The 20,036-nt window shown below is 39.9% G+C and overlaps 1 protein-coding gene across 1 annotated transcript in view; it reads left to right on the plus strand.

Annotated features, from left to right (window-relative positions):
• Positions 1–20,036, plus strand: part of MYOM2 (myomesin 2) — a 67,079-nt gene that overhangs the window by 225 nt on the left and 46,818 nt on the right. The window contains exons 2-9 of the mRNA XM_057372092.1: positions 936–1,055; positions 2,687–2,825; positions 2,992–3,149; positions 4,020–4,112; positions 14,589–14,677; positions 14,760–14,810; positions 15,086–15,250; positions 19,574–19,735. Coding sequence (XP_057228075.1) covers positions 936–1,055; positions 2,687–2,825; positions 2,992–3,149; positions 4,020–4,112; positions 14,589–14,677; positions 14,760–14,810; positions 15,086–15,250; positions 19,574–19,735 — 977 coding nt within the window. The remainder of the gene's footprint in view (positions 1–935; positions 1,056–2,686; positions 2,826–2,991; positions 3,150–4,019; positions 4,113–14,588; positions 14,678–14,759; positions 14,811–15,085; positions 15,251–19,573; positions 19,736–20,036) is intronic.

The raw sequence follows: 20,036 nt of genomic DNA on the forward strand, positions 1-20,036 counted from the left end.
ATGGTTTTCCATTTCCTATATTGACATGCTCCTCATCCATAGTTTCCCACCAGCATAGCTAAACCTCCTAGCAACAGTGCAAGAAATCTCTTAACTTAGGACAGGATCTGTCCTGTTTGCTACCTCTAAATTAAAAATTCTTCCTTTTAGGCTAAAATTGAAACTCTGACTTAAGAAMAATTGCTGTGAAATTTGTTGTAAATCACAGAAACAGCTTTTTACCCATTGTTCCATGTGGCATGATGGTATTCCTTCTCATGAAGTTGGCTAGAACTAATTATAGTTTTTGTGATTCAGTTTCCTTTTTCTAAACTTAAAGGCTTAATGCTTTTTTTTTAAATGCTTCTCATGTGAGATCTCAGAGTTTTAGCCAGAAAACACACATTCTTTGCATCTCAAACCCTGAATTTTTGTATTGTGGTACCTTCAGCACTGCTGTTCTCCCTCCTTGGTAATTAACAGGCCTACCTAGCTGTGTAGCTGGTCCAGATTGCCTTATGAAAGAGGAGAGTTTATGCAGAAGGTTCTGTGAAATACAGAAAGGTGGGTATACTAGAATAACAGACTAGATAGTCTGTTAGAAACAGACAATGCTATGGGGCTTCTTTGTGATTTGTATATAGACAGGTTGGTACACTYTTGGTTCACAGAAGTGTTATCATTGCACCTGAATGACTGAATGATTGAACAATGAAATAAAAATAAATGTGATAGAATGAAATAAAATGCCTAATGATCCCCAGTGACAGATGATGGGCATTAAACCCTYGAAGGACAAGTGACAATCAGCACCTAGAGCAGTCAGTGAAGATRCAAACTGAACAGCATTCAGTTGTGGCATTCAGCTTGTTCAGCTCAAAGTAATTTCTTTGACATTTGTGAGTTCATATTTTACCTGAATTGCAGGGTTATAACAATGTTTTTTATATTTGAAGGGCTGCTTCCAGGCAGGCTGCTTTTTATGAATCATCTGGCTTGGGCAAAACAACATGCAGACTGTGTGCCAGGMGGGCACGCACCTTGGCACACGAAGCAATGCAGGAATCCAGGAAAAGGTAAAGCTCTGTTGGTCCATTCTGAACTGTGTAGTGGCTCTGGTCCCAGCTTTTGCCAGGGCTCTTTTCAGAGTTGACAAGACTGGAGGCCTCTCTGTCACTGTTCTTCACTAATCTATTTTGGCTGGAACACTAAATGACTTAGTGTCACTTTCAGTCTCAAATTTCAACCCAGAGTTTTTCCCCTGATCCCCACTCTGACCCTTGAAAACAGCTTTAAAACAAAAATAAATTAGAATCCACCTGGTATMCAGAACTCATTTTGAACAGAGCTACTCCACTATTCCTAAATTTCTAATTTGGATCAATTTAAACTTTTTAAATTCTTTCCTTAATATCAAAAAGGTTTACTGTCATGTCTCAGGTACAGATTGATAAGAAGTCCCATAGTAACTGTGCTGAGGACAATATTCCCTTAGTGAATKTCACCATTTCTTATCTGTTTTGCTTTACAGTTACTGCTCCAAAGATAGGGAGAATTTATACTACAAAAAAGAATTCTGCCTTATTTGTAGAAAATATGTTGTGGAAATCACATACATCCATATGGTTCTGGTGCTTCAGTTGGCTTGAAATATGTCACYTCAGAACACAATGCTCTAGGAAAATCAAATGATTTTGTATACTTTAATTTAGTTTTTAAAAACTGTTTTTAATTTCTTCAATATAAGAAAAAGACATGGCAGAACATGGCTGGTATTTAAAGTATGTTGAAGTAATACAAAGAAGTTGTTTTTTTTTTAAATATCAGGCAAATAATATCTTGACCTACTATTCACTGAATTTCATGGAAGCTTTCTTATTTGGGTTATGCTTTCAGAGTCTTGCCATATGTTGACCAGGTTGACAGACATGGTTGAAATATCTGATATTCAGTACCTTCTTTTATCCTGTTGGGAAGGAAAAGAGTAGCAAAGACTTTTTACTGAATCAGCATGAATGAAGGAAACTGAGCTAGCTCCTCCTAAAAATGTTTATGAGTTGGGGTTTTTTTTAGGAATTCTGGAAAATCTGGAGTTAGATATTCAGGGAACAACTCACATTTTTTTTCAAAACTATGTTTTCCTGGTAGTTTATATATAATTTCCTTGTCAAAAGACAGCTTTTTTGGATGAAGCTGTTCATCAAATCCTTGTGAAGTCCTTGGTCTGTATCTTTCATGTGAGGGCAGCTGATACGGCCCACGGAGCTACAAGAGCTCCCAGGTCCTAAAGCTTTGTAAGCAAGGCACAGCTTTTATCAGGGTGTGAACAGGCACAGAATTTGCTTTCACTCCTCTGCATCTTTGTGTCCATGGGAAGGAAAACTGGGGACAGAAGGAGGCCAGGCAGGCTCTTGGTCTTGATTACCAGAGGACTGTGGGGAACCATGTCAATGTGATCTGATCACAGCAGAATTCAAGACCTAAAGCTATGGCATCACAAATACAGGGGAAAAGAATATGAAGAAAATTCACATGACTTCACATACTYATTATTAGGATAGRCAGATAGATKCTAAGMATKATTCCTAACCTAATTTTTGCATCCTGCTGATATGGTTTCAGAGCCCTTGGTTGCCTGATGTGAATGAGTGACAAACTTAAAGCTTCATATTGGTTACTCTTACCTGATTTTTTTCTTGTCCCACAGGACTCATGAGCAAAAGTCTCATGTGAGTGATGAGAAAAGAATCCGTTTTGCCACTGAGTTGTCTGCTTTGGAAAAAGAGATTCACACAGCCAGGCACCGTGCTAGAGAGCATCTGGATAAACTCGCTGTGCAAAGAATGGTACCTGCTGAATCTTGTTGTTCCTTYACAAAAATAATTACAAGATATACTGAAATTAAGTCCTGTGCTTCTAGTGATCTAGCATCCTTTTGTGGATTTAAGGCTAAATYTTCTACCCTATTTGTTCTGGTGCCAGATGCTTCTTTTCTTTTCCTGTATTTAATAGGTAGAAGAAAATATGGCTCTGGAAAGGCATATCATTGAAGAAACTATAAGTCGAGCCCCTGAAATTCTGGTGCGCCTGAGGTCTCACACCGTCTGGGAAAAGATGTCTGTGAGCCTTTGCTTTACTGTACAAGGATTTCCAACCCCTGTTGTACAATGGTAAGAGGCTGGCCTTTCCTAGCCCTCCAAAAATGTTGTTAAGCTTTTTTCATTTGAAAGTTATGCCATAAGTGATAAGTGTCACGTACATAATGGCTTTGTTAAATCCCCTTTATAATCCTCGTAGATGTGCTGGATTGTAGCAGTTGATACTGCAGTGGAGGGAGTGGGAGGAGARCTTGCTGAGTGTCCCTGTGCAATGTGAGAAGCAAACTCCAGCATTTCAGAAGGCAGACAGTGGAAGGCATTGCAGTCTTTCTGGCCCTTGAGTTTCCTGAAGACAAAGCAACAAATGGCAAAATACCCAGAGCTCACAGGCTGCTTTCTGAGCCTGGAAAAATGTGCACAGCACCACTGTTGTCATGGGCTGTATCTGTGGCCACGTTGTGTTAGCTTCTGCTGAGGAGGACKCARAGATCTTTGCTGCTGCCCTCCTCTMCACACAGATGCTGTCCTGTACATGTGAAAGCCTCAGGCTGGACTGTGAAAGCCTAACACAAGGCACAATTCTGTTGCTGCTCCCCTTTTTTTTGCTGAAGTATTTTACTGTGGTGCAAGATGAGGTTTGCTTCTTATCTKGTGTCAGGGCTGGGGGACTTGAAGGTTCAGGTCCATGCCATCTTCTCTTTACMTCTCTTCCCACTTTTCTAGATTGGGGGCACATCCTCTCTTTCAACTTCCTTGCTGATATGATGATCCTGCTTTGCCTTCATKGCCCAATATATATCTATCCATATATACATCATGCAAGTACAGAAGATTCATAGAAAGAGTTCAGATGACAGGAAATGATATCTTTATTCAAAGATCTGTCAAATGAATGGAGTATTTGCTGATATTTATGAGTTCTACTTTTTTCTTGATTGTCAGGTACAAAAATGAGGAATTGATTTCCCCCGCCAGTGATCCAACAAAGTACAGAATTGAAAGCAAATACGGAGTACATGTGTTACATATAAACAGGTAAATATTTCTGGGGAATACAATTGATTTTTAAACTCTATACAAAGTGGTTTATATCAACTGCAATTAAAAATTCACAAAAAGAGAATTGTTAAATTCAGCACACTTCTCTGCTGGTAGTCACTTTTAGGCTGGAGAAGTTCACTGAGTACCTGAATATTATATTATGAAAATGAAAYGAAAAATCAGATATTTGTATTCATTGACTCCAGCAATCTACAAGATATAAAAGAAGAGGAAAGTAGCTGAAAGAGTAGCTCAATTTTTATTAGAATTCTGTCTTCTCAGCATTTGAAGTGGAAAATTACATGTTCTTTTCATGAAGTTGCTCTTTCAGGGAAACAAAAGGGATACACAACTGTATTTGTTTTACTATATATTAGGTTCTGTTTGCTTTTTCATCTCCTTTTTTTTTCCTTTCTCTTGCAAAAGGCAAGGAAGTATAAATAACTTTTTTAAAGGTTCTAATTAAATTAATTTTATTTTTTCAAAATGTTAACCTTGTGATATAGAACATGYTTGGGTAGAATAGCTTCCAGTAAACTAATCCCATGCTTTCCTAAATAATTGAAATGTCACTCATGACTTGCTGCAAGCTTTTTAAAAAATATAAAAAATCAAATAAAAATGAAGACATGACTGCAGTACTTAAAAAGAAAATTAATATCTAGAGCAGAGACACAAACCCCTTCTTTTAATTTCTCCAGAACATGAGCATCAGCTGTGCTGAAACAGCTGGAGTATTTGTGGCTAACACTTGGCTGGTCAAACATTTAATCTTCTACCGTGTCTCCATCTGTCAGCAGTGGAAGCAGCCCTGAGCACAGCCTTGTGGCATTAGTACAGAAAATAAGTGCATCATTCCTTCTGCTTTTGGGAAAGACTACTTGCCTTTGTCATCCTGCAGCCAARTCCAGCCCAACTGTCAACTTTATCTTAGCTCAGGATGGGAGAAACATATCTCTGTATAGAATCTGGAAGCAAGAATCACCAGATCGTTGCTTTCTAAGATGCTTCAAAGGTACTCAGTCTTCTACCCCCAGGCCATGGATAACTCGCCAACTGCTCTCTGTGTCCATGAAATCTGTCAACACTGCTGTTCTTCCAAACCAACATTACTTTTGAAGATAAGAACAGGAGGTTAAAAGATAAAAACAGGTTGTCCTTTTGCAATCCTCTCCTTTTTAGCAGGGAAATGGAAAATGCTCTTCTTTGTCTGGATATGTGTGAGTGCCAATCAGGAGACGAAACTTTAGTCATTTTCTGATGGTGAATGACTGTGACTTCCCTTGGTTAGTACTCCTAAGGTGCTGCTTGGTGAATCCAGATGCAGTTATGTAGTTATAGGTTCCTTTCTGACATTTTGGGAGTAAACAGCTCTTAGAAGAWATGCCAACCAGGGCTGATGCTGCTCTTTGAGCACCTGCAACCATCMGGCTGCAGGGTACTGATGGCTTCCATCCCTTCAGTGGTTTTTTTATCTCTTTTCTCTGCTGGTTTCAGTCACGTAGGCACAACCGGCTTTGGGAATGTTCAGACCCAGCCACTTTTCAGACAAGTTCAGACAAACCACAGTCATTTACTGGCACTGACTCAGGTTTCCCCCTTCCCCTGTCTACTAGTCCCAGACCYGTAAGTGCTCATGCAGACTCCCTGCATTCAACCAATCTTCCATCTTCAGAGACTGTTGCTCCATTTCTCTTTCATTCTGTCTGGCAGTATGGTCTTCTTGCCATTTAAAGATTCCCACAAATTTCCTTTCGACACTTAAAAAAACACTGGGGATGGTTATGATTTATACAGTTTATTAAATTAAAATTGATAATTTAATTTTTTCCTTTATTTCAAATTCATTTTATATCAAAACTTGACCATTAGCTGTACTTTCTGTCCCAAAAAGGTTAGAAAATGAACATGCAGGAAATGAAAGAACATTTTGTTAGAGCATAATTAACATTAAGTGTAACTTGTATTGAAAGCAATGAAAGCAGTAAATTATTAGTGGTTTTATACAAATAAGTAAAAATTAACTCTGCATTGTGCATATCTTTTTGCACTTTGTATACTTATTGTATATAAAATACAATTATTTGTTGTATTTTATGAATAATTTGGTTTTTTTGGGAGGTGGAGCCATTGGGACTTTCTTCCTATCCACTTCTGTGCTCCCCTCAGCTGTTCATACTGAAGTGCTGAGCTGAATGCAATCTGATCCACAGCTACTCAGAATGGCCTTGGAATTTCTTGGCTACTTTTCTAGCACTTCAGCCAAGCCAAGGGAGTGAACTTTTTCCTTCTGATGCAAGTGTGATATTTATTCCTATGAGTATTCCCTGATCCCAGTGGAAACATTCTTGAGGCACCGAAACCTTACCGTCACCTTGTTGTCTTAAAGTAGTAACTAGACACAATTTCATCCCCCCATTTGCTGTTCTCCAGGACCCATAAGCCTAAACAGTAACCAGATAATTTTATTTTCTCTGTCTCATATTTTTTATGAAGCTACGATCTCAATTTGCCACATTTTCTGCATGCATTTAGAGCTATTATGATCACATAGTGTCTCTTTCTTGCTCTTTTTAAACTTCTTCAAAAGGGTGTTTGAGCTCAAAATCTCCCTTGAGCAGTAAAGAAAAGGAGTTTGGAGTTTAATTCTATTTTTTGCACATCTTGTAATTATAGCAGAAGTGATATGCACTGGGATAGTGGTTCATCCCATCTTTCATCTCACATCTGATAGGCTATTAGGAGGAGACTGTGAGGAATCCTTGGAGGGAAAGCTCCTGGTAGTTGAAATGAATCATACATGTCTGAGAATGTGCAGGTTTGTTTAAAATGTATTTTTTATCTCACATAATTTAACTATGGATAGAGACGTTGTACAARAAAAGATTTCTGTGGCAGAGGCAGTCAAGATAAGGGTAACCATTGCTTTATGGCATAACTGAAAAGTATTTTCTGTCTTGGTGATTATCACTAGTTGGTGATACTTGTTTAGCAACAGATGTGGGCTTTTTTGTTTCTCTGTTTACTGTGATTACTTATTAAATGGATCACTTGGCTTTATTCAATTGTGAATGCCCATGATACACTCCCAGCTATGCTGCCTGGTGTGTAGAGGGACAGCAGTACACTCCTGCCTGGGGGTATTCCTGACTCCCACCCCTCAGTGAGCAGAGCTGGATGACAGAAGYAGGGAAGGACATTTGACTTTGCAGAGCGCTGTCAGTGTGCTGTGGCAGCCCAGTTTCATATACACAAGACTCAAGGTTTGACAATATTTTGTCTTTTATTAGGTCACTCTCTCTTTCCTATTTAATAAAGTCACTGCCAAAGAAGTTCCTGTCATTGCAGAAGAAAATGTTTGCAGCTGCATCAGCAGAAGTGTGTGGCAGAGCCAGCAGAGTGCAGTGTAACACCTGCTGGCAGCAGGCAGAGCCAGCCTCTGATCTGGCACTCCACTCCTCAGCAGCACCTGCACTGCTTCAAAAAGGAAAGCTTCAAAATTGAATGARCCTTCTCTCCTAGCTATTCTCATTTAACAAATGACCCTGCGCGGTCAGTACGGGGCTATTTTAGTTTGATTAGGCACAAAAGGCTTGAGATGATTTAATCTGGAGAGGTAGAGAGCCAGGCCTGCCCTTTCTCWGCCGGAGGTGGAAGCAGAGCAGAGCAGAGGTGCTGAGACAAAGGCGATCCTCCGGCGCAGCCCGCAGAGCCTTTGAGCAGTGCAAGGCTGGTGGGTGATGGACTGCAGCTCCCTGGGTTCTGCAGCTATGCAGTACCAGTGACTGTGTAGGCAGAAAAATGGTGTACTGCTGTCCTTTCCTTGCTGAAATGCAAACAACAGCCCCCAAATACGTGACCCTCTGACTTTTCAGTCRCTGTTCCTTATAAGCTGCGCTAGCTGGGAGCTGGAGGATGTGTCCAGTTCMTAACAGAGGTCCCTCTTCCCTAAACACAAAACCCAGCCAAACAAAAACAAGCAGTTAGATTCAGTCTGACTGGAGAATCAGCACAGGAGACAGCAATTCTGTAGAGTATTTCTGCATTTTGATGTCATATAGCCATAACATTGAAAATTTTGTCATTTGGATTCAAAGGATTAATTTTTAACTCTGTAATTTACTGCGTACTGCCTCCTGTTCTTTCCGTGCACTGAMTTGTGTTCTAATGCAGGCAAAGATRCTATTTCACTCTTAACTCCTGTGTTTAAATCTACACTAGGCAGTTGGATGAATATATGCATTTTAAATAGATGTATCTGCCTGGGGAGTATTCCCCACACAAGCATTAGCACTTCAGAACCTCATGTGGATTCAGAGCAATTTAATTTTCATGAAAAGTATTAGTACCTTGGGACAGATAGAGTTCTGCACTCACACTTCATGCTATCTAAATGTACTCTATGCATATTTTATCTGACCTTTGTAAAAGCTGAAAACCACATTCTCCATCATAAAACAAGAATAACTGTTAGACCACACCTTGCCTCTTGGGTACTTCAAATGTAGTTTCTAACTGGTCTTGACTTAGCGCACTTTACAGTGCAATTTAGGAAAGCTAAGATTTTTTTTAGCATACAGGAAAACAGATTATTTGCAGAATAATCCTCATATCTGGCACAAAAGGAAAGTCAGGACCTTATGTAACTTTCCATCCTGTCCAACTTTCTTCATAGTGGCTATGGAACAAAAGTGCTGTCTAGCTCTTACCCACCAAAACCCCACACTTCCAATATAAGATTTAAATGCATTTCAGTGAGTACTAGGATGTCTAAGATGGTTTATTTCTCTCCTGGAGAGTCAGGTGTGTGATCATAGCAAAGAATTTTAAATTGCTTTCAAAGCAGTAACCTTCAGAAAATGGGTAGAGTTGTTATGACCTCTCAAATAGCAGAAAGTGCCWGGCCTGGGGAATTGTGTGTTCATAATAACTCTAAGTACCTCATTTCTCTTCATAAAAACCAAAGCATGCTGTACGAATGTGTCCATCTATTTGGCCAGTTTCTTTCTTATGTTCTCCCTGAGAAAATTAATTATAATTCTATCACTAACTTTTCAAATAGTTGCTTTCAGATTTCGAGCTTCTTTTGGCTAAAGACCTGACCTTTTCATGAATCTCCTGTCCGTTCTTGAGACATTTAGGATCATATTCTGTTTTCTCTACCTTGGACACCATCACAAACAGAAACATCTCATCAAGAGATGTATTTTATTGTTCCTTAGGAGAGCAAAACTATGGGGAGGAGATTGAGATGAGCACAGATATATATGCATTTGAAAAGTTAATCAGGTATCTGCCATTCTGCTTCATTTTAGGGAGRCAACTTTGCAGTTCTTACACTTTGAAATTGCAGTTCTTACACTTTTAAATTGCTGACCCTTTGAGTGGTTTAGCACAGTTTGGGACCTTGCATTAGTCCAAAATACATCTCTCTAGTTTCTGGATTATTTTTATGCCACCTTTTGTTTAACAATGAATCTCTCTATAAATCCTAAATCCTTTGTAATTCTTCCAGAAATTAGTTCCTGTTTACTATTTTATCTGTTGTTCTGCTGGAAAATGAAGTCAACACTAAGAGCAAATGATGATCAGTTTAAAGTGAGATTTAATCAGCGTTAACCTCAGTCAAGCAATGCTGATTTTTCATCTTTGTTGTCAACACTCTGTAGCAACAAGGAAATGTTAAAGAGCAGTTAAGTTGGATTTGACAGAGCAAAGCAGACAGAAGCAAAGCAGCCTGAAGTAATGCTKTGTTTATGTGAGGAAATGGCCGCGTGCAGCAGTGCTGGTGTAATATTCATCACTCATTTATGACACGAGTGCTGTATTCTGTTTAAATCATGCCCAGGCCAGACAATGTCCTGCCAGCTAAGAGGGTGCACCATCCTCTGGGAAGCCTAGCTCATCCAGGAGAAACCTGGACATGTAGGGGCTGGGAAGACCCTGTGCCCCTCTTTAGGTCTGTGCATGATGGTCAGTGGCTTGGATTGTGGCCAGAAGGGCAGGAAACCTTCATAGGGCAGATATCTGGGGACAAGGACTATGGGGCATGCTATGGCATATGCCTGCCACCAGTGCCCAGGAAATGCACTCCTGGGCTCTGCCTGACACAGCAAATTAAAAACATCCTCTGCTGCAGTGASCTCCTGGCATGAGATGGGCTAATTCGCTCACCCTTCAGGGCAGGGCTGTCAGACATCCAAACTGCTTGCTGGAAAAGGTCCCTTACTATCTCCTGAGCTCTGTGTGGGAATCCTTATGGTGAGCTGGAGCACACCAAAGCATGACAAGGGCTGTTCTAGCACATCAACACTAGGGCTATCAAGATCCAGTTTCTTGGGATGAATGCTGTTTAATTTGCTAATATGTAATATAAGCTATTAAATATACTATATCTACATTATTTACTGTATATTCTATATACAGATTCTGAAATTAGGGATATAGCAGAGTGATGAAAATGGCTGATAGCTCCAGAACAGTTAAGTCTGCAATGCCCCCTGTAAGAAATTTTTGAGCTTCTTAATTTTTTTTTTTTTTAACTTGTTATATTATATTAAGATTCTGTATTGGATGATGATAAATGCTTGAACTATGTACATTTCAATATAGAGACATAATATRCCTTAGAAAATTGTCCTGTGCTGCAGTTGTATTTTGCTTTTTGGCATTTTATTACACAAGTGTTAAACAGCATGAAACTGGGATAGTAAAAAAAATGTTCTTTTAAAAATTCATTGCAAAGATGTGTTGTCAACCCTGACAGCTCTCAACAAGTCCAGAATCAGTTAAGCTTTATATATCTCTGTGAACAGGTATTGYAATTTCTTTAAAATTCTTCATGAAAGCAAATAGTTAAGTAGCATCCAGCCCAGAGAATGGTGCTGAATGAGGTTACATCCATCTAGAGACCAGACACAAGTGGTGATCCTCAGCTCTCAGTGTTGGAGTGAATGCTGTTTGATATCTTCATCATGATCTGGATGAGGGGAACAAGTGCAGCCTCAGTCAGTTTGCAGATGACACCAAAATGGGTGGGACTGCTTATCTGCTTGAGGGTAGGAAGAGTCTGCAGAGGGATCTGGACAGGCTGGATCAATGTGCCAAGGCCAATTGTGTGAGGTTCAAGAAGGCCAAGTGATGAGTCCTGCACTTGGATCAAAACAACTCCATGCAGAGCTACAGGCTGGGGGCAGAGTGGCTGGAAAGATGCCCGGCAGAAATGGCCTGAGAGTGCTGGTTGACAGCAGCTRAACATGAGCCAGAGTGTGCCCAGCTGGCCAAGAAGGCCAATGCCATCCTRGCCTGTGTCAGCAATAGTATGGCCAGCAGGACYAGGGCAGWGATTGTCCCCCTGTACTCAACACTGCTGAGGCCACACCTYRAGTGCTGTGTCCATTTCTGACCCCTCACTGCAAGAAGGACATTGAGGAGCTGGAGCCTGTCCAGAGAAGGGCAATGGAGCTGGGGAAGGGTCTCGTGAGGAGCARCTGAGGGAGCTGGGGATGTTTAGCCTGGAGAAAAAGAGGWTCAGGGAAGACCTTAYTGCCCCTACAACTGCCTGAAAGGAGGTTGTAACCAGGTGGGAGCCAGGCTCTTGTCCCAAGTAACAAGTGACAGGACAAGAAGAATGGCCTTGACTTCACCAGGGGAGGTTTATTTTAGGTATCAGGAAAATTTCTTCACTGAAAGGGTTATCAAGCATTGGACCAGGCTGCCCAGGGAAGTGGTTGAGTCACTATCCATGGAAGTTTTCAAAAATTATTGAGCTATGGCTCATGAAGTGGTGRTTTAATGATTTAACATGGTGGTAGTGCTGGGTTGACAGTTGGAAGTGATGATCTTAAAGATCTTKTTTTAATCTTAACAATTCTATGWTTCTATGATTTCAATTCTTTTAAATTGTTTTTCAGTCTCACTGTGCCTGTCCAGACTCTGCTAGGTTTCCTACTCAGCTGCAGGCTTTTTGTAGCCTAATCTTAGGACTTACCCTTAAGTCTTTGATAACTTATTGTATGATAAACTTTGTAATTGATTTCTTGGTTTTGTGAAATATRTGGCTAAAGGGTGCCTCCAGGAGGAGCTGTTGTACCTGTAAATTTAGAGAGATAAATTTCAATTTAATGGAACTTTCATCAGGTTATGCTGTAGCTATCGCAGTACAGATAGTATCATTTTTATGATGTGACACTGTCCAGAACAGTAAGCAAGACGTGAAAAATAGGTGACTGATGTGTCTGTGACAGCTGCTACATACTCCAAATTTGGCATCCGGTTATGTAATTTCCATAAAACACCATTACATATTCCTTCTCCCACATCTGGGATATATGACCTCTTAAAAGACAAATGCAATTAGAATTTCAGAAATTGGCAGTTGCCTCGAAGACAAAAGTTTGTTCTTCTGAGAGGAAACTAAATGCATGCACAATATTGTATCTCATAATTGAAAATTTTTGAGTGGCTTCCATTAAATATAACGTTAAATAAACAATTCCTGATGGGCTCCATTTCAAGTAAGAGAAGAACTGGGACATCAAGGTTTGTACCTTTACCTTAGCAGCTGGTTATATATATACTGGTGCTAGTGTAACTTCAAGGAAAGATGTATTAAATGAGACAATCCATCACCGTTTTGCACTGTGTTGGTTTTGCTTGGCCTGGTTTTTGGTAGCAGGGAAGCCACAGAGATGGCTCTGTGAGAAGTTGCTGGAAGCTTCTACTGAGTCCAGCAGAGCCAACCTCTGATGGCTCTGAGGATGGACATGGCACTGGCCAAGGCTGGGCCAGTTGGAGATAAAGGGAATGCCTCTGTGATAACAGAGTTAAGAAGAAAATCAAAGCAAAGGGGACACATTTTTTTTTCCTAGCCAAAGAGGAGGAGGTGAGAACATGTGAGGGAAACAACACAGACACACCCAGGGCAGTGCAGAAGGAGGGGCAGGAGCTGCTCCAGGCACCGGAGCTGAGATTCCCCTGCAGCTCCTGGTGAGGAGCATGGAGGAGCAGTGGGGCCCTGCAGCCCATGGGGCCCACGGGGGATCAGAGATCCACCCACAGCCCATGGGGCCCACGGGGGATCAGAGATCCACCCACAGCCCATGGGGGATCAGAGATCCACCCACAGCCCACGGAGGATCAGAGATCCACCCACAGCCCATGGGGATCAGAGATCCACCCACAGCCCATGGGGATCAGAGATCCACCCACAGCCCATGGGGATCAGAGATCCACCCACAGCCCACGGGGGATCAGAGATCCACCCACAGCCCACGGGGGATCAGAGATCCACCCACAGCCCGTGGGGAGGTGCCCACGATGGACAGGGTGGATCCTGGAGGGGGCTGTGATCTGGGGCAGACCCATGGAGAGAGGGGGCCCTGCTCCCAGGCTGGAGCAGCCTGGCCTCGGGGACTGCACCCAGGGATGAGTGACCCACGGCACAGCAGCTTTGGGAGGACTGTCTGACCGTGGAGGAACTCACATTGCAACAGTTTTGGGGCAGTTGCTGCTCATGAGATTGGACCCACGCTGGAGAATTTCACAGAGAACTGTCTCCCGTGGGAGGGACCCCACGGCACAGCAGGGGAAGGACTCCTCTCCCTGAGCAGTGGAACAAGATCTCGGTGATGAACTGACCAAACCCCCCATACCCTGTTCCCTGCACTGTTGGTGGGAAGGAGGGAGGGGCTGGGGCAAGAACGGTGTCTTAAAGGGCTCATTTTACTTCTCATTTTTCTYCTCCTCCCAGCTGTGACAGGGTTGAGCGAGTGAGCAGCTGTTGTGGGTGCCTGGAGTTTGGCCACTGTCAGACTAAGATATGCACCAAATAACTATTTCTTTCTTTTTATTTGTTTATACTGTCCTTGCATAATGTTGTTTTTTTTTTTTCCCTTCCCCTCACTTAAAAAAATCTAACAAACCAAGCCATGAACGAGTGTACACGTATAAACAATTTCGGTCAGTGTTCCTGACTTTTTATCGTTTCCACTGAATAGAGACATGAGAGAGGCAAAAAATACCAGTGTCTGGCAGTTGGGAATAGCAATAGGAAGCAGAATTTTAGCAACAATCACATGYACTTTTATTCCATGTCTCTCTCCTAAAATATGGGTGAAGGGCAAGATGGTTTAGGGAAGGTTATATACAGAAATATACAGTTATATACAGAGTGCCAGACTGGCATTCTCCAACTATCTCCTTTTGATTGTTCTCTAAAGGTCATTTCCAGTTTGCTCAAGTTAATGCAGCCTSCACGCTAAGCTGCAGTTAAGAACGGTAGCAGCTTCCCGATTGTCTCTCATCAATATCTTGCACTGTGTGACACCAGCAAAGAGCTTTGTACACTTTCTCTACCAGTAAAGAGCTTTATTTTCCTTACGGTTGACATAGTTTGGCTTGTAATATCAATCATTAAGAGAATTTTTATTTGCATAAAGAGACATCTGCTTTTCTCCTCTCCCTTTTCAGAGCTGACTTTGATGATTCTGCTACTTATTCAGCAGTTGCAACAAATGTCCACGGTCAGGCATCAACTAATTGTGCTGTGATTGTGCGAAGTAAGTCCTATTTCATATTTAAAACAATAAGTAAATAAATTTTGCTCATCGAATTGACTGTTTCTTKTATGTTTATTTATAGGGTTCAGAGAGGAAGAAGAGCCTCACCCAGCTGCACTAATGCCGTTCCACTGTAAGCCTTTTTTTTTCTATTTGCTAAGAAAATTTATGTCCTCTTGTCARAGTAATGTTCTACAGATGGGAAAACTGGATACAACTTGCTTCTTCTAACTCTGCTTTCAAAGCATTCAGTTACAAAAGGAGCTGTCCAGCTGCTCTTGCTTTCCCMGTCAAATTTCTAAATCAGCATACAGTGTAACTGAAAGCTCCGTGTCCTGCTCAGATCACACACTAATCTGTACCAAGTACGATTTACTTGTACTCAAAAACGTTTGCATTTTCTCATAGTGCCCATGTCCTATGATGTTTGCTTCACCCACATTGATGTCCAGTTTCTGGAGAAGTTTGGWGTCACTTTTGCAACTGAAGGTGAAACACTGACCTTGAAGTGCTCTATGTTGATCACTCCAGAGCTGAAAAGACTACGACCTCGTGCTGAGTGGTACAGAGATGGTAAGTTGTTACATTGAATAGAAGATACCTGGAAAATGCTGGAGGAGATACTGAGGACACGGGTCAGGTTTAGGGAATCATGTTCTCAGAAAYAAATTTGGAATAGAGCAAAAATATATCGCTAGTTGGAATTTATAGTCCTGCACTCTCAATTAAGTAAGTTGGTCATTATTTTATTGAACACACATTTATAGCAACAGAAGGCAGCCTCACATTATCTGATAGCACAATARTTAGAACATTTACTTGGTAGAGATCCAAAGTGAATTCTTAGATTTCACAATGATTCATAGTTGAATACTGTGACCACTGAGCTTAAGGGTACTACAGGGCAGTAAATTAAAGTTTGAAGCACTGAAGCATAAGTGTGGGTCTCCAATCTTGCTCCAGTATTTATTCTAAATTTTKTATTAAAATCACATGAATTTGTAGCTAGGAAATCCTTATAGGAGCCAGGCCTGATACCCACCTGTTTGCTTTGCTCTTTGTGTGCCATGTTGGTAGGTTTCTTACCTTGTCTCTTTTGTCAGTGAAAACCTGTGTTGTGCCAGGTGAAGCAGCTTCACCATGAAGTACTCAAAATAACATCTCTAAGGGTATCATACACTGGGGTGGATAGTACACAAACCCTGGATGAGTAGTGTTTGTTCACTGCTCCAAAAAAGGGGTTTGAAACATAAAGTTAGCTACTCAGAGCTTGATGGAGAGCAGCCTGTTGTAGATATTTAGCCCACCACTTTTCACCAAYCACCATCTCTGTGTAGGATTCTTAAGTAATTATTCTACCTGAAGATTTAAGGAAAGCCTTGGTTATCTGTGAATGGTTAGACCTTTCCCAAAGGGACCATGTTTGAGAATGCTGGCCTTTCAAGAGTGATGTTTGGACTAGCCCTGAAAAATTTGGTGGAAATTTCCATACAGGAAAAAATGTGATGAATTTGCTAAGAAATGACAGTAAGATTAATAAGGCAGTCAAGAAAATTCAAGATTAGGGAACTCAGCCAAAGACCACTTTTGTTTCTGCTTCTTATGCCTTTTATTTCATCTACATCATGGTTTACATTGATTCACATCTGGTCCTTCACAGAAAAAGCGTTACTTTCTCTTTCATTCSCTTTTGTCTATCTTTGTGAATACTTCATTGTGATGAACTATTAGATGTCACCAAAGTAAAAAATATGAAATAATAAAATGGCTTTTTCTGTTTGCTGAATAACCTAAAATCCAAGGCTGATCCTTGGATCCAGATTCTGTTCCCACTGAAGCATACAGGAATTTTAATATGCACCTCAGGATTTTTAATGACTATAAATAATCATTCACTTGGCTCTCAGATAAACTATCATTTTCACGGGCACCTTTACTTTGTCTCCTACTAGGCACAGTTTCTCAAGGTGCCAAATCTCTCGAATTTTGTGTTTCAAACTGCAGCTAAGAAGAACATCTGATTTTCAAGGGATGCCCAATATTGTTCCACTTCTCATCAAACATGAAATTTTTTTTGGCACTATAAACAAAAGATCATGAAATTTTCTCTTTGTGCCTTCACAATGCCAAGATAATTCCTTCTTGATCTGTAACAATAATATGCTCTTTGTTTTCCCCTTATTTGACTTAATAAATCCTTATCCATGTAAACTTAGATGAACTCTTGGTCTGTTTAAAGCAAATAGGTTTTTTGCCAGGGAGTCAGATAGGTGTTCATCCCATGCTTCTATTTATGTCACGGGAAATAGGATTCTACAAACAAGCTTAGATTGGTCCTTCATTACAAATGCATGGATCACAATATTTCCAAGAGGTGTACAAGTGGCAGAACTTGTTTCCAAACACAGCAGGAATTCATGCACTATGAACTTTTGTTATGTGCTACCGTTGCCTGTGTTGAATCTCTTGAGAGCTGCAGGCAATGAGTAAATATAAGCAATGAGAAGTTAATAATTTGTTCAACATCATGTGCTTTGGACATTCTGGTTCTTTTGAGAGGCAATATTTAATTCTACTCTTGCAAGAAGACAAACTGTACTCTTTCTAATTTTTTTCAGTTTGTTTTAATCAAATAATAGCAACTAAAGCCCTGGGATGGATATGTATGATTTACTCCTAATAATTATACACAGGAGAAATATGTGTTTATCTAGCATAAATAAGCTTCACATTAGTGAGTCTTATTGAGGGTATCCAGTAGACTCCTAGGGGCATATAAGTCAGCTCAATCAAATCCTCCAAAGTGATTTGGGATTTCACAAACATGAATAAGATGCCTATTATTCATGGCCCACGTAGAACAATTTAGGATASTGAAAGAACCATTTATGATACTGAAAGAACTAAATCAAAACAATACTTCAGGAACATATATCTAATATGGACATGAGTTCAGCTGATAGCAAGATCTTTTTGTTATTGATCTCTAGTGTAATATAAAAAGTATGAATCTATATACACCAGCATTCTTCTGTAATCTACTGTAATCTAGAATAAAATAATTGGCTTCAGAAGGAAAGATCATGGAGTGAAGAACCTAACTAAAATTCATCAGAACAAAATATATGATAAAAAATTAGTATATAGTAGGTCCTCACTCTCTGTATGAATTTTCATCAAAGTAATGTAACATTAGGAAAATTATCTCATGTACAAAAAACAGCATATGAGGCTTGAAACATGCTGTCTCTGAGGTTTAGTCTTCTGAAGGTTTGTTCTTTGCTAAATTCTGAGAGAAGTAACAGAGTACAACACTTAAATAAGCTGTGAATAAGAACCTGCAATATTATTGTGATGGCAGGTATGTGAATACTTGTTCTATTAGAACTTCTAAATATGTTTGAGGCCTCCAAAAGGTGCTCTAAATGTCTTGCTTGGAAAATCATTCATTCAGACTGCATTGGAGAAAGGACTTCTGCTGATTTGTGGTGGATCTTTGGCCTTGTGTGAGGGTGAGAAATTCTTCTGCTCTTACCAAACACAACAGGCTCCTCAATTTCTGGTAACAGATACACACAAAGAATAGAAATGGGTGATTCTGGTCTTAGTAGCATTACAGGCTTGTCTATAATTTCTGTGTGTTCAAACTAAGGTGGCTACCAATCCACTGAAGCTTGGAGTCTGAATAACTGACCAATTTTTCAGAGATGCTGGTCAATCAATTTTGTTTTTATTGCTTAGGATTTTACACAGGGCTCATGGATTGGTTAAAGTTGTTGGGTGAAGGTATTTTCTGATTGAATTTAAAGTGCTTCGTGTCTCTCTGCATAAAGTCTGAGTACCATTGTGACATGCATGACAGAAAGGGGACACTTAGGTTATCTAGGTAAGGATCTCATGGGAAGGAATGTGATCAAATTTACTTCTCATCAAACTACTGCATGCTTAGCTCATTATGCAATTTCCTGCTGCAAGTTTTAGTAGCCTGTGTCTTCCACATGCTTTATAATCTGAATATCTGTCATGTTTTATACCTTCTTATGCAATTCAGCTAGTAGTTGAGAACACTCATTCCTTTGCAATTGTTTGAGTATCTGCTCCAAAATGTGTTTAAGCAATAGAATAATAAACATTCATAGATATTCAGATCTTTTAAATGCAGTTTGCTGCATTGATTACAATAAATTCATATTTAATAGGTCTTAGGGAGTTAAAAATCAAAAATAATCTAATCAGCTATTTAAAAGGATGATATGAGAAAGTCCCTTGGCTAGCATAAAATAYCCTTTTAATTCTTTTGCTCTGGTTTCACTAAGCAATCAGATTAATGTGCATTAATCATGGGTCACCACCTCTCACCTTTGAGAGATTTAAATTTAATTTTATTCAATACTCAACAGGCATGACTTGAAGCTTTAAGTTTGATGTATATTTATAGCAGTTTTCAGATTAATCCAAAATCTAGTTTTTAAATTCTGAAGAAAAAATTGAGTAAACCGACATTTGACCTGAACAGGAAGCAAAACCTATTAAAAATGAAACTAGGTTCCACCCTGCATTCATTATAGGCTATGGAAGATTTTTGTGTCAAAACTTTTAAATGTGGGCAACATTTTTGTCTCTCAGCGTATTAAAAATTACAGTGAAAAGAATTTTTTTGTTGGCACTGCATAGGGTCGTATCAGACCTCATGTCACTGATCAAATAACTTTAGAGAGATGCAGCTTACTCTCTTTAGGGTTTTTATACCACTAGAGCACTATAATTCTGGATGAAAGAGGCATAAATAAATAAATAAATAAATATTAGTTTTTGTCCCTGGTTAGCAGAGAACTGCACTAGGATGCAGGTTGTTCAGGCAGCACAGTAACGTATCTGATGGGTCTTCTCTTCCAGACGTGCTGATAAAGGACTCCAAGTGGACGAAGACATATTTTGGAGAAGGCCAGGCAGCTCTTTCCTTTACTCATCTGAACAAAGATGATGAAGGTTTATACACCCTGCGCATGGTTTCCAAAGGTGGAATCAGTGAATGCAGTGCATACCTGTTCGTGAGAGGTAAACTTTTAATCTGTTTCTTGAGGAGAAATTAAAAAGAGCATTGTAAAGTTCAGTCTTATTAAACAATCTCATGTAATGACAGAAGTACAAAAAAAATTTAGCCCTTTGTTATTTAATTTCTATGCAGTAGTTTGTAGTAGAAAAAAAACCAATCATCTTATCTGAATGGGGAGCTTTAAGAGGAGCATGATTCTGAGGATATTGTGTTTCCTGAAGAACCAGAGAAACCATTCCTGTGAAGAAACAACTTGTTTCTTTCCTTGTCATCTCCTTTCCTGATTGCATATTATATTAGGAA

Source organism: Malurus melanocephalus, unplaced genomic scaffold, assembly GCF_030028575.1.
Source record: "Malurus melanocephalus ecotype Western Australia unplaced genomic scaffold, MMel_1.1 scaffold_6, whole genome shotgun sequence".
NCBI classification, from domain to species: domain Eukaryota; kingdom Metazoa; phylum Chordata; class Aves; order Passeriformes; family Maluridae; genus Malurus; species Malurus melanocephalus.